The sequence below is a fragment of the Protopterus annectens genome, chromosome 7.part1 (assembly GCF_019279795.1).
Source record: "Protopterus annectens isolate FY-2018-M chromosome 7.part1, PAN1.0, whole genome shotgun sequence".
Classification (NCBI taxonomy): Eukaryota; Metazoa; Chordata; order Ceratodontiformes; family Protopteridae; genus Protopterus; species Protopterus annectens.
Genome location: NC_056740.1, coordinates 341,156,629 through 341,170,998, shown reverse-complemented (window position 1 = coordinate 341,170,998; position 14,370 = coordinate 341,156,629). Strand labels below are relative to the sequence as shown.

The 14,370-nt window shown below is 40.8% G+C and overlaps 1 protein-coding gene across 2 annotated transcripts in view; it reads right to left on the bottom strand.

Moving 5' to 3' along the window:
- IL17RD (interleukin 17 receptor D) overlaps positions 1-14,370 on the bottom strand; it is a 693,504-nt gene that overhangs the window by 232,562 nt on the left and 446,572 nt on the right. For both annotated transcript variants that reach the window (XM_044078768.1, XM_044078767.1), the window contains exon 4: positions 797-915. In XM_044078768.1, coding sequence (XP_043934703.1) covers positions 797-915 — 119 coding nt within the window. The remainder of the gene's footprint in view (positions 1-796; positions 916-14,370) is intronic.

Sequence of the window (14,370 nt, the reverse complement as noted above, 5' to 3'; positions counted from 1 at the left end):
GAAGGGTATGAAGTCACTTCAGTCTTTAATGATTTGCTAATTTGCCAAAGAAACCCCACAATTTTATGAAAAATGGGCAAAAATTATGAGGCAAAAATCTGGACATTCTGTAGAGTTGAGAGGTATGCATCCTTCGACACTGACTGAGATGTGTTTTACAGGCCATTAATTCTTTTGGAAAATATGTGAAAGCCAATGCCCTTGGTTGTGCAGTTCCACATCTTGGACGCAAAGTCTTGGAATGCAAGTTAACCCATGCAAAGGAAATGACCATATTTAGCAGCAGCCCAACTACAGCAGGTCCTTAATGAATTGCTAGGTCGGCAAAACCTGTTCTAAAACAAAGACATTTACAGCAGCTTTACATCCACAGCAGAAAAATGATAAAAGCAAAAGGAAAATATATGCAACTCTTATGACAACTACAAGGAAGCTTTCTTTAACAGGATAACGACTACGCTATACCGTTTAATTCTGTAGTATGTAAGACTACAAAATATAGCATATCTAAAACCATATGAAGGAACGCAACGTTGGGAACATATGGCAAGTGAGGTCAGAAGAGTCTCAAACTTAAGAAAAGTCACTTAAGGTGTCTAACTTCATCAGCTTTGTCAACAGCAGGTTAAAGGCATTCGAGAATGTGATTATGCATTAGTTATTAATTAAAAAATAAAATTACAGGGGATCATATAAAGTTTTGTCAAAGGTTGGGTCAAGGAGCTAAAAGCAATGCTAAAAATGTGCAATTATACTGTGAAAACCAGTAATTAAAACACATTCAAAACAAACTTACAACAGTCTGGAATGTGTAGTTGAGTTCTTTGGGATCTCTCAAACTCATGTGCTGGCACTGTCTGCCTTCTGAATTACTCTCTTCCAGGATCACTTTAAAACCTTTTAAATATTCAATATCTAAACAAAACAAAACACAAAGTCAGCAGGGTAAATTAAGCAACAACATTAAAACAGCATGTGACTGAATTGTTCTAATCTTCTGAACTGTAAAACAGAATGTTTACAAAACTGTTTAAAAGCTATGAATGTATGGGCCAAATTAGTGATGTCTCTACAGTTCTGAAACAGGGAAGTCAATGTAATACTTCAAAACGGTATTGTATCATTACCTACTATGCAAACTGGTTCAATCTAGCATACATTTATAGAACGTCATAATTGAACATTCTATGATGGAGAGAAAGCATTAAACAAAAATCTTCCAGACAAAATCTAAACTAATGGACTTCAAAAAGCAAATCTGGAAGGTGCTAAAGGGTCTGAGAATGCAGCGCAGAGTCAAGAACATATGTACTTTATGGGTCCCGTCATTGTTAGTAACTTTCAGTACGTCACAGCACAGTCTCTACCCAGCACATAAGAGGAAAATTTCTGAACAAATAATACTTGTCTGTAACAAATAAAAAGCCAGTGTAAAGGCAATGAAACAACATTTGTCAGGTTATGTGCTTTCAATGCCATACCGCTCAACTGTCTGGTATTTGCCAGAAGGTACCAAATTTTACCTTAAAAATAGAGTGCCACAACATTCCACATGGCCTCTTTAAAATTACAATTTGTTACAGCCTGACCACTCACCAGCCACTGTATCAACAGCTCACCCCTATGTCATCACTGACCTGATGGCGTCACTAGGTTTGTGACCACTACGTTCTGATTCTGTAGCATTAGCTGTAAGCAAGGCAAGTGATAGCACAAAGCAAAAAAAAAAGTTGAATGTCTAAAATGCCAATCAGTCTTTTCATTTTTGTTCATCTTACTATGTGTACAGAAATCATGGCAGATTTGCAGATGCACTAAGTGGAATCAACTAATCTTCTTTAATGTTCTTTAGTGTACATAGCTATCATTAAACCCTCAGGAATGTGTTAAGAAACAGAAAGTTAAAATAACCCTCACAGTTTCCTTATTACTTTGCGATATATTTGGTTAACTCGTGTGGTAATGGTGATGCCCCTCCTCTTGGCCAGTAATCAAGGAGCCTGAATCCTCACCACTGACACTGGTGAGGGATGTTCACTTGGAACAAAAATAGATGCACAGTATTTTTACATGCATCTCTCTGCACCAAGCACAAATTCCCTTAAGAGCACACAGGGAACACAGTCTCTCTCTCTGTTTCCAGGCCCCCAACAAGACTCCCCACTGACACAGCTGTAGAGTTGAGTCCTCAGCAGAGTGTTCCAAGCCAACTCTTCCACTACCCTCTCTGTGAAACCAGTGCTCTGTATCACTGCTCCAAGTAATTGATACACACACTTTTGGATATGATTTTCACATACATATACACACACATGCGAAAGGCTGGCACAGATTTACCATCTATGCCCCCTTCTGACCACACTACCAGAACACTCCAAAGCCATCTAATAGTTTTCTTTGCACAGTTCATTTACACGCTGTAGATCACTTCTTAAACTGGACAGGGCAGTGTTGCAAAATACTTAACACTGCATATGTAACAGCCATATTCCACAACTGGAACCAAGAGGTATGTGTGTGAATGGGTGAGAGGTAATGCAGTCATAATGGTTTAGGATATCTAATTTATTATTACTTATTGACATTTGTTGATCGGGAAAGTCCACTGGGCCCAATGACCCATTTCCAGTGGAGACCTGGGGAGAAAAGCTCCATACAATCACATAATTTGTTACATAACATCAGCTTAAGTTTGAAAGTCAAGAAAGTTTTTACATAACACAAATTGAAGTAGATATACAAAGACAAATACATATTATAGTGGAATACAATACAAGAAAATAAACCCAGTGTGTTACATCTTTAGTAATAATTTTGTTTATATTCTGTACCTTTTTGTCACTTTTTTAAACCTGCATTTCTGAGTGGTAGTATCCCACAATCTTACTGGAAATGAGAGGAGTTACGCTAGTGAGTATGCAAATGTAATGCTATCTATCTATCCAAATATTCAGTGAAATGCACCTGCTTTTCAAGAGCCTTTGCCTGTGTTTTCAATGCCTGTAGGTTAAGAGGTTATTAGCCATGCAACCACGTAATTCACAGATAAAAACAGCTACATATACTGCACACTAAGTATCATGGGAATTATATGCAGACCCTCAAGACTTCAGAGTTGCGCTTTTGAAACTAACTTCTTATTTTGCATACAGCTTGGACCACTCTAGCTAACTGATCCTGGGAGGCAAATGGTAAAGCTCCTACAATTTACTTATTTGTAGTTACTAGATACTTAGCTACCTAAAAACTATTATTACAGTAAAAACAAAACATACACAGATATAAAAATAATGGGTCAAAACAATACAAAAATTAAAAAAATAATTGAAATAAAGAAAAGTAAAACTGCTACAAAACTAATACCAGGTAACCATAAACTCCAGTGCAGTAAACTTTATTGAACACTCATCTGTCATGAATATCAGACTTCATCAGAATGAAATACCAAATTATTAATAAAAAGCAATGCATGGCAATCAGCTGACTTCTAAACACTATACCCCCCACAAGCCCTATATAACAAGCCTTTGTTCAGTTGAAAATACTTGCGTTAGTGCCCACAATTTTTCATTTAAATCTAAAAGCCTTTTAAAATCCTTTTAATGGTTGCAACTATAGTTAACATTTTTATTCATAATTTGGCTGCCCTCAATTGTAAAACACCAGAAACAAACTCTATCATTAAGTCAAGGAAATTCAGTGGCATTCAACTTGAACTGCCGATATAATTCTCTGTACTCCAGTGTGGCTTCCCATGGACCATAAGAAGCAAGGGTGATTTGTTATTTCATTCTGATGAAGTCTGATATTCATGACAGATGAAAGTGCTCAAAGTTTATGGTACTGGAATCTGGAGTTACCTGGTCAATTCTGTGCAAAAGGATAGAAAGGCTGAGCAACATCTCAGTTCCAAAGGAAGGTAAATCCAAAGCATTCAGCTAGCCACTAAAAATGCTTTGGAAGTTGCATGCAGTGTGAAAGATGGGATGGCAGGTGAAAAGAACCTGACAGTAAATGGATAGCTGGCCAGAAAAAGCAGCTTACAAGTCAGAAAGACTATAACCAGTTTGTTTCTGTTAGTAATAGGCAACCATTTTATTTAGGACCATGACAGGCAATGTTGTCCTAGGGATGCTGGCTATAATACTGCATATGCTGTTCTGCACATGGTACAGTGACTTTGTTTAGTGTATGTAAGATGAAATTAGTGAAAGCTGCCCTTTCATAATGCACATTTTGTTTCAGATGTCATATAGCTCAATATTCCATCAAGTTTCAAGTAAGGCTTTGGCTATGCAGGTGGTATGGTCTGCAAATGTAAGGTATTGATGAAATGCATATTATAGGTTCTTAAATAGGTACCAGGCTAATTGGCCCAAGGGCATACGTAGGCCTAGCCAACAAGGTTCCCTGGTTTACGCCACTCAAGAAAGTTATTTTCCTGTGCCACTGGTGAGCAGAGACACAGAAGTGATCACTGGGGTGCATTTCCTATTTCCCATCCACTCATCAAGATTTTTCTTGAAAAGTGCTAATGAAGAACTTTGCTTGACATAAATGGGTAGCCTGTTCCAGAGTATGGGAAGTCTCTGGGACAGGAATCTATCCCTCCAGCATGTCCTGTTTATTGTGGTGACAAGGTTTAGGTCCCTAGAGCGTGTAGCTTGGAGGGATTGGGATTTCTTTAGGTGTAGCATGTCCAACAGCTCTGGGTTTGACATAGCTTTATATGTTAGGCAGAGATCACCTCAGAGTACGCGATATGCTACGGAGTAAAGCTGGAGATTTTTGAGGCGGTCAGTGTAGGGCATTTGTTTGAGGCCAGTAATCCTCTTTTTGAGGTACTTCTGTGGCCTTTCCACCTGCTGCAGATGTCTTGTGAGGTACATTCCAAAAGAGGCATTGTACTCTGTAATGGGTCTAATGAGTGTCAAGTAGAGGGGAACAATTACTTATTTTGTCCTGGATAAGAACCCTTTTATGATGGTGTGCCACGTAGAAGGACTTCTTGACTACTGTGGCGATGTGACTATCAACGGAGAGACTACTGTCCCACCTAGGTCCCAAGGTCTCTTAGGTTCATAGGTTGGTACTAGGCTATCAGCCCTAGGGCCTATACAAGCATAGCCATAACAATTCCCTGGCTATTTCTTCCCACACTATTTACTTCCCTGGACCCCTGTCTAGCAGGGCGACTAACGTGATCCCCGGGGTGAATTTCCTTTCTCCCATCCAATCGTCAAGGTTCCTTTTGAAGAGGACCAAAGAGGCACTCTGCTTGACATGTATGGGCAATCTATTCCAGAGTCTGGGGAGTCTCTGGGTCAGGAACCTATCCCTCCAGCATGTTTTGTTTATTGTGATGACAAGATTTAGATCCCTGGAGCGTGTGGCTCTGAGGGATTGGGATTTCTTTAAGTGTAGCATGTCCAACAGCTCTGGGTTTGACATGGCCTTGTATGTTAAGCAAAGATCGCCTCTGAGTATACGATATGCGACAGAGTATAGCTGGAGTTTTTTAGCCGTCAGCGTAGGGCATCTGCTTTAGGCCTGTGATTCTTTTAGTGAGGTATTTCTGTGGCCTTTCCAGTTGTTGCAGATGTCTTGAGTGGTACATACCAAACGGGGCATTGTATTCTATAATGGGTCTAATGAGGGATGAGTACAGTGGGACAATGACCTCATTTTTTCTGGATGAAAAGCCCTTAGTGATGAGGTGTGCCACATAGAAGGATTTCCTGACTGTTGTGGCGATGTGGTTATCGAAGGTGAGACCACTGTCCACCTGTGTCCCTAAGTCTCTTATCAAACTTTCGGTGTTTAGTGTACTGTCACCTATATGGTAATTCACGGATACATGTTTTTTCCCAAAGGGGATAACTATACATTTCTTGGCATTGAGCTTGAGCCCATGGTTCTGGCACCAAGCATATGTTTCTGTAAGGCCCTTTTGTAGAGTATCCACATCATTTGGGGATTCAATAATGGCTCCCAGTTTGCAGTCATCTGCAAACTTTGTTATCCAGAGTCCCTTAGTGTTGGCCTGTACTTCAGAGAAGTAGATGCCAAACATTCGGTGTTAAGTAGATTGCTGCCTATGTGGTAAGTTCATGGGTACAGAGTTTTTACCAAAGGGGATGACACTGCACTTTTTGGCACTGAGCTTGAGGCCATGGCTCTGACACCAGGCATCTGTCTCCGCAAGGATCTTCTGTAGGATGTCCACATCATTTGGGGACTTGACTATGGCTCCTAGTTTGCAGTCATCTGCGAACTTCGTTAGCCAGAGGCCTTCTGTGTTAGCCTGTACTTCAGAGAAGTAGATACCAAACAGGAGAGGTCCCAGGACGGAACCCTGTGGTACTCCACTTGTCACGGCTTTGAGGCCAGATTCCGTCAGTGAGCCAATTGGCAACCCATCTTGTGATGTACGGATTTATACCTAGTTTAGTGAGTTTAGCTATAATTCCAGAATGGGGGATGGTGTCGAAAGCCTTGGCAAGGTCAAGATAGGCTGTGTGAACCACCTTACCCTCATCTACGGCTTTGGTGACTGCCTCAAAGAAGTCGATCAGGTTCAGGAGGCATGATCTGCCTTTCACAAACCCGAACTGGGTGGGATCCAGAGTTTGGAGGTTACCAATGTCTTTGTTTATGAGTTCCATTATGATACGTTCCATGGCCACACAGATCAGGCTCGTCAGGCTAATAGGTCGATATTTCCCGGGATCAGTGGGGGCTCCCCCTTTGTGGAGTGGGATAACTGTTGCTGTGTGCCATTCTGTGGGCACAAAGCCTGATACAAGGCTATTATTGAACATGGTGCTTAAGTGGGGGGCCAGTTTGTGTAAAATGCAGCCTGGGATGTTGACTGCTCCCATGGATGCTGTGTCTTTGGCTTTAGAAAGTGAAGCTTTTACCTGCATATTTGTGATTACAGGGACTCTGCATTCTTCCTCTATAGATATGGGCCCTTCAGGGGTGAGAGGGAGGTAAAGTTAGCACTGAACCTATCTGCCAGGATGTTGGCAATATCAGTTGGTTCTGTAATTTTCTTGCCTTTGTGCTGTAACTCAGAGCAGATCTGGGTGTTGCCATCGAACTAAGATACCGTAACAGTAAACAGAGCAACTCACTTAGATGGCACAGATGTGTGCAAACAGCTTAGGAGTCGCAATCATTATGTTTTTTGTTTTGTGATGCTTAACTCTCATACAACACTGATTGTGCTGTAGTGTTAATCATGCCAGAAGCACTACTTGTCTGGACTACATTGTCCCATTCAAGCCAAAAGTGTTTGAAAGGCCAACTGCACACAGCGTGTTCTGCTGTAACGTAATTACATACAAAATCAAAGGTACTCACTACCACAAACAGGCTTATTACATGTGAAAAACATGACTGCAGCTGAGCAAGACAACGTACTTCTCTTGTTCTGCAGAAAATATTTTCTGACATTTAGTTTTCTGTTATTGTCATTTATAGGCAACTGCTGTCCTGCCGTCTAGCAGTCAGGAGTGCGACACTTAATTAACTGTTGGTAGGTGTTAATGAGGTAGCAGAAAGGCCAAAATTAGAGAACTAGTGCACAATGTCTACTGTTTTTGTTTTGTAAGAGAAATAACTACAGCAGATGTTTTAGCTGTACGGCAAATGCATGAATGGGAAACTAATTGTGATGATGTTGATAAAAAAGGTGGCCTAATGGTAAGGGTCTGCCAGTTTTAAAAGCTCAGCAGGTAGGATACTTAGAGTCAACTATCTGAATGCAAAAATGTCCTGTTGCCATGGAAACTGTCAGCCACTGGTGAAATGTTTACTAGTCCATAGCAGTTTAACTCCTTACATAAACCAGTAAAATGGTCAGTGAAAACCACTGCAACCAAGTGCCATCATTCATAGCCCTTAACATGGATTTTTTAAAGATAGTAGTGCCATAGTGGTGTTGTGGTCCTTTGATGCTGTTCTACATAAGCTTTCATCTATACAGTTGCTACCTTTTCGAGGGTCTTAAGCGAGAAAATAATTTGAATTAAACTTTTCACTTACCACAACAGATGTGAAGAAGCCATTTCAATCTTCTTGTGTCTGTAGGACTCCAAGCCAGTAGGCCTCAAGCAGAGTAGCATCCAATACCTTCCCCAGGCACTTAGTTCTTCCCCATATCCACAATCCTGCACTTTAAAGGACTCATCGTCAAACATCTGAAAGCCTATGCTAAGACAGAGCAAGGAAACAAAAAAAAGATCAAGGAACTGGATTCATAAACCCTGACTGAAGCAAGTGGAAGGGAAGATAGGTTCATACAGAAAGATGGGTGTCGCTAGTACACAACTTTCATATACGACAGGGCCATCTACTTCTACCTGCAGGACACAGTCTAGGCTCATCTTCTTAAGTGGTTACTCAAAGGTGTTTGTAAAGGCAACAGCTCCAAGGAAAATTTCTAACTGGAATGCATTACGACCATTGGATCACCTCTTTCTCTCTCTCTTTGTATAATACTTATCTACCTAACGATAAGTATCATCTGCCACAATAAGGATAAACCCCAGACCAGAAGTGACAACTGGGGAAAACGATGCTAACAATTTTCATTCACGTTTGAAGTCTGCCAAGTGCTTTTTTTGTTTTCCTATCACAGAAGGCAGCTTAAGGGGAAGCAAGACCACGTAAAAGAAGACTATGAAACTTACAACTTTAATGAACAAGATACTCCAACAGAAGCATTTTTTTTTCAAATAGCCATATCACATAACTGCCTGAATGGCTCCCTTCTGATACTATGCCAGGAGTTTATTTTCTTAGATGCCTGTCAACAGAATAATCTACAGGCCTTTTAAAAAAATCCAGCATTCTTAAAGAGCAGTGGAGTTGGCCAAGTCTCTATTGGAAACACTAGATAAACAGAAAGGAAAACAGAATATGGGCACAGGATTTTAATGTCCGCTTCCAAGAAACAAAACTGAGACAAGGGATAAGGAGCAAAAATATCAACAGTTTATGCAAAAACCTATTGTAGCACATGGCCCTGACAGAAGAACAATTTCTGGAAAGTGTAAAAGTTCAGAAATGTATTATATTAGAAGCCAAGACCAATAAATAACCATACAAGGATACATAGTTTAGGACTGGAAGCCTATAAGTTAAATGGTATTCAAGCCACAATATCAAAGAACAAAAAAAGTGAAGGAAGGAATACCAATGTTGCACAGAAAGACTCCAACCTCCGATGAGTAAATGGCACTACGAAAGCAAACCTATAAGCATACCACACAAAGTGTCTTGATCTTAGCACAGAGGCTAGTTTATACTAGAAAAAAAATGTGTAATTAAAAACGTGCACAACTCCACTTGAAGCCAAACATGTATACATGGATACATTAGACAATCTCGACGTACTGAAATGTCGAAATTCAGTATGTCAAAACCGAATAGTGGAAAGTGCAGTTAATTGAAACTACACTATGCCGAATCCGCAAATGTCGAATTCGCCGCTATCGTGGTGTCGCGTTCGTGACATGTGGTGCAGTTTGTGGATTTATCTGGGGTTTCAGGTAAGTGTTGTGTGTTTGAGGATAATGGGTAGGGATTTTAGTGTGTGCGGTGGTGTTTGCTGTGTGTTTAGTGCGACCTCTGAGTTACGAATATATAAGTGGGGGGGGGTGGGGCGCAGCCCCCCACGTGAGGGGTGCAGGGGGCCTGCTTATAGGTAGGTTAAGTGTGTTTGTGTGTGTTATTTTGTTTGTTTAGTTAGGTAGGTGTATGTGTGTGTGTGTGTGTGATTATGTCCTGGTTTGTGTGTGAATGGTCGCGATTGTAGGTGTTCGTTATTGTGGGTTTTTGTGTATGTGGTTTTTCGACTATTCAGTCTCAAAATACTGAATTTCGACATTTCAGTATTTCGAGATTGTATAGTGAATCCGTATACATACCCTCACGATCCCTTCCTTTGAACCTAAAAAAAATCATGAAACGTACACAAGTCCGGTTTTGGACAGGAGGAATCAAACTGCAAGAGATCTGGCATTACTCAAGGCAGAAAGAGGTTGCTAAAGAGACAAGGAAACTGGTCTGACGACCAAGGAAAGAAACTAACTGTATCCAGATAAGATCCTGAAATCTGGCAAGTTTCCAGAGTGAGTAAGTCATTTTTTAAAGAACAGGATCATAACTAGGAGAGGAAGACCTCAAAATATTGCTTGCATAAAGGTGGGGGCTATTAAGGACCAACTGTTAAGGGTATCTGAACAACAGTAAAATAGCAAGACAAATGGGACCGGGATATAAAAGGTTAATACTAGGCAAGTCAGGCCACTGGCAACCCAAGCTAAAATCCCCCAATTCAAAGGCTACCTCCAGCAACACGAGACTTGTGAAGGATTTTTAGGAACCTTTCCAACCAGTAGCATAGCTAGGCTGGCACAAAGAGGGCAGCCACCCCAGCAGCAAGGTGATGGGGGGGTGACCAACAGATGCCGACTGATGGGCAGTCCAGTACCAGAATTAACTTCTGTACCAGCATTTCTAAATGCCAGTATGGCTTTTGTGGTCAGGTCACAGAGTTTTATATGCAGCGCAATTTGTAAGAACATCTTTACTGCATTCAAATGTAGCAAACAGTTTGCTACAACTGTTAAAGGAAACATTTTTTTACCCCTCCTGCAGCATTTCCACTAGGACTTGAACAGACACAGAGCGAGGAACACCAGATCGGGGAAAAGGACTTTTTTTTTTTGCTTAAACATTGGGTTTAGGGGTGCCAGACTGGGAAACAGCATCATATGCAAAATAAGCTACCTGTGGCTCTACATACAACTGCCGACAATGGTACTCCAGTTTGGCATAGAGTGGAGGTTCAGTCCAGAGACCAGGCATGCATTGTAATGTGAATCTAACAAAGTAAAATGTCCTAATAACTTACTCAAAGATTCAAGTCCTTTGCACGGATCTTCAAAGAACCACATAAACAAAACGTATCCCCCCAAACCTAAACATGCCTACGAATATAATAGGAAGACAACATCCCCACAAGTGCAAATGCATATATAGGACGCACAATTCTAGAATACACACGTAGATAAGCACAAACTCTTACTAAAGCGAAGAAAATGGATACTCAGGATAGAGTCTACTCATGTACAAGTTTAAGGGATGAAACAACAAATACTAAAATGCAACTCAAACAATTTGCACCTATATACAGGCATATACATACAGAAATGTGCAAATACGTGCTCCCCTCAAAAATTCTATCTATATATTATACATGCAAGTGCAGAATACAGGAACAGCATGTGTTAAAGAACTCCTACAGCTGGGATGAGTAAGAAAGGATGACTAGTGTGGGCCTAAATGGCATCAACTAATCCCTAAAAAGATGGCACAAGGGAATCTTAGAATAGGACAAACAAATAAGGATGTCCAACATGGGCCCTTTCCCACTTCTGCAGTCCCTAAATAATGGAGTTTTCTTGGACATCCACACTAAAAAGGGAAAGACTTCCAATGGATTCAGGATGGAGGAGAGGAGTGGAGAATAGGTTTCACAAAAGAATCTGAAAGACATGTCAATGAAAGGAAAGATCAGAACGGGCAGATTTAGGACCTACAGGGGCTAGAATGCAATCGCTGGGACTACACTTTGCCTGCTCACTGGCAGAGTGAAAGAAAGAAACAGAACATAACTAGAAGAGTTGAAAAGAATCCCCAATCAAAAACTATGAAAGTGTGAAGCAGAACCCCATGCAGGTTGCATACTGCTCATGCCTAAAATGCAGACATGTAAAAAGGCGGGAAAACCCAGCCTTCCATAAGAACAGCATAAATGTTACACCAGAAGGGAAAAAGTCAAAGACAGAGACATCACAAGTTGTAATGAAGGTATAGTAGTGTGAGTGCAAGCTGAGGGAAAAAAGTAATCTCACACCCATGAGAGCTATTAGTGAAGTATCAATCATCGAAAGAGACAAGTTCTCATATTGACACAGGCCTTTGAAAAACAACAAGACTCAAGGGTGTGAAAACAGGAAACTCTAGAAAGTCTAGACAGACATCCTAAAGAATGACAATGACAGACAAATGGAACCAAAGAGAGTGCATGGTAAGAAAAATAACCATAGGCACTTAAACGTAGTAAATATATAAGTGGCATTATGAATAAAAACTGGCAATTGGTTAATGCTAATTCTGATATGGTGAATAAAGTGGGTGATGGACCCCAGATTATTTATAAGCGGGGTACATTTTTTTTTAAAAAGCATGTTGCAACATATCTGAGTTAATAAAGGTAGTGTTCCCATATAATGTCCAAATGTGGTGTTTGCATTTATTGTAATTGCACACGTGGGACAGTCAGTTATCTGCTGCACAACAGATTATTAAAATCTCAGGGAGATTTAACAGTAATACACAAGGTGTTGTGTATTTAACAGTTTTTCAGGAATATCTGGCATTCTGTGTAGGGAAAACTGACTGTAAACTGAAGGAGAGAATTTATGAACATATGTATAAGATAAAAAAGAAAAGTACAAATGCATTTTATAAACATTTGTTTTTCTTCTCATCATAATTTATATTGTGTATTGGAAAAAGTTGAACATAATGCAAGGTGTGGCCCATGGAAATTATAAAACATTGCAGTGGGAGATTAAATTGAGTGCCAATGCACCAGTTGGGCTTATTGAATTTGAAAAAGCCGCGGTGGTACAGCGGTAGCGTTGTTACCTCACAGCAAGAGGTTCTCCTGTTCGATTCTCGGCTGGAGTGCCTTCTGTGTGGAGTCTGCATGTCCTCCCCATGGTAGAGTGGCCTCCGAAACACATGCATGAATGGGTGTGCCTTCGCTGAAGGTTGGGTGTCGGGCTGGCAACTCGGCACCATAAAAATCTGCCAATCATTAGCGGACTGGAGTTCCGCTGTGGCGACCCCTAACTGGGAAAAGCCGAAGACAAAAACTTAAACGTAGCACAGAAGCAAAACAGCAAAAGACAACCCTTGATGGCAAACAAAGGTCATTCTAGATCAAGCTCAAAAAGGGAAACCGAGAAAGTACCACAGCATGCATCTCAACCAGGGTCTCAAACAAATGTTGGTTTTCTCATCACCATTATCCCCCTTTGTCTAGCAGTCATTGTGAGTACGAATTTCTGTTACTTTACTAAAGTTTGTCCTGTTCACAGTTCGGTATCAGTACAGTTTCTGTCAGACACCTTACACTACTCAGGCAATACTTTCATCACTTTATTACCAGTCTCTGAATAGATGTACTGCTTCCTGCAACCCTTTGCACTTATAGGTGGGTGCCACGGTTGCACAATGCCCCCTTGCTATAAAACACACTGCTACTTAGCTCCACAGAATGCTGACCTCTACAATCACAACACTGTGGTTTTCAACTCGAGAGTCCCACACACATTCTTTTCTTCATGAATCTCATTTTTTATCTACAAAGGCAACAATAAGCACATTTAAACTTTAGTACATTGTTATATGGTAACAAGCACTAGCAGTTACTTTAACAGCAATGTTCCCAAGAGTAGCTACCACAGTCACCAACAGTCATATTATCGCTTCCATTTGACATAGCACATGTAAGCCTGTGCTCTACATATTTTTATAGCAACTGAATAAGGGGCTCTATTCACAAGCTTTTTTTTTTTCCCCCCAACAAACATCTTTATTAAATTTTCACACAACATATGCAATCTTACATTTATACAAATGAAAAACAGACATGGCACCACTTTACTTGCAAAAGTACAGTTTTGTACCTACCATAAATGTAGATGTTCGAGTGTCTTCACTGCTGCAGTCATTACACTTGGGTTATCTTGCCGTCAGACGGGCCCGCAGTCGGCCTGAGTTCCAAAGTCTTGGCCCAGCGTTGATTGCTGTCGCCTCTTCCCTGACGTCAGTGTGCCAGGGGTATACAAGAAGCAACTGACGCCATTTTCTTCAGTTTTTCTTGCCCCAGATGTCAGGTGCCCCCAAAAATGGTAGGCAATACATATTGCTAATAAAACATACCAAAAAGGTAAAAATAAAACCTTCAGTAACCAGCAAATACACCACATAGGTAGTAAAGGTTAGATCCAGATAAGAAAGAGGGGCTGGCGGGTGGGTAACCTGGACTACAACAGTGAAGACACTCGAACATCTACATTTATGGTAGGTACAAAACTGTACCATGTTCATAGTGTTCCACTGCTGCAGTCATTACACTTGGGTAGAATCCCAAAGCTGAGTTTGGGTGGCTGGCTCTATAGAGGATTTGGTGTGGCTATAAGGCCCTGCAGCATTGCAGTGGCAAAGCCAGCTCTGGATCTAGAATAAAGACGCAAATGGTAATGCTTGGTAAAGGTGTGCACT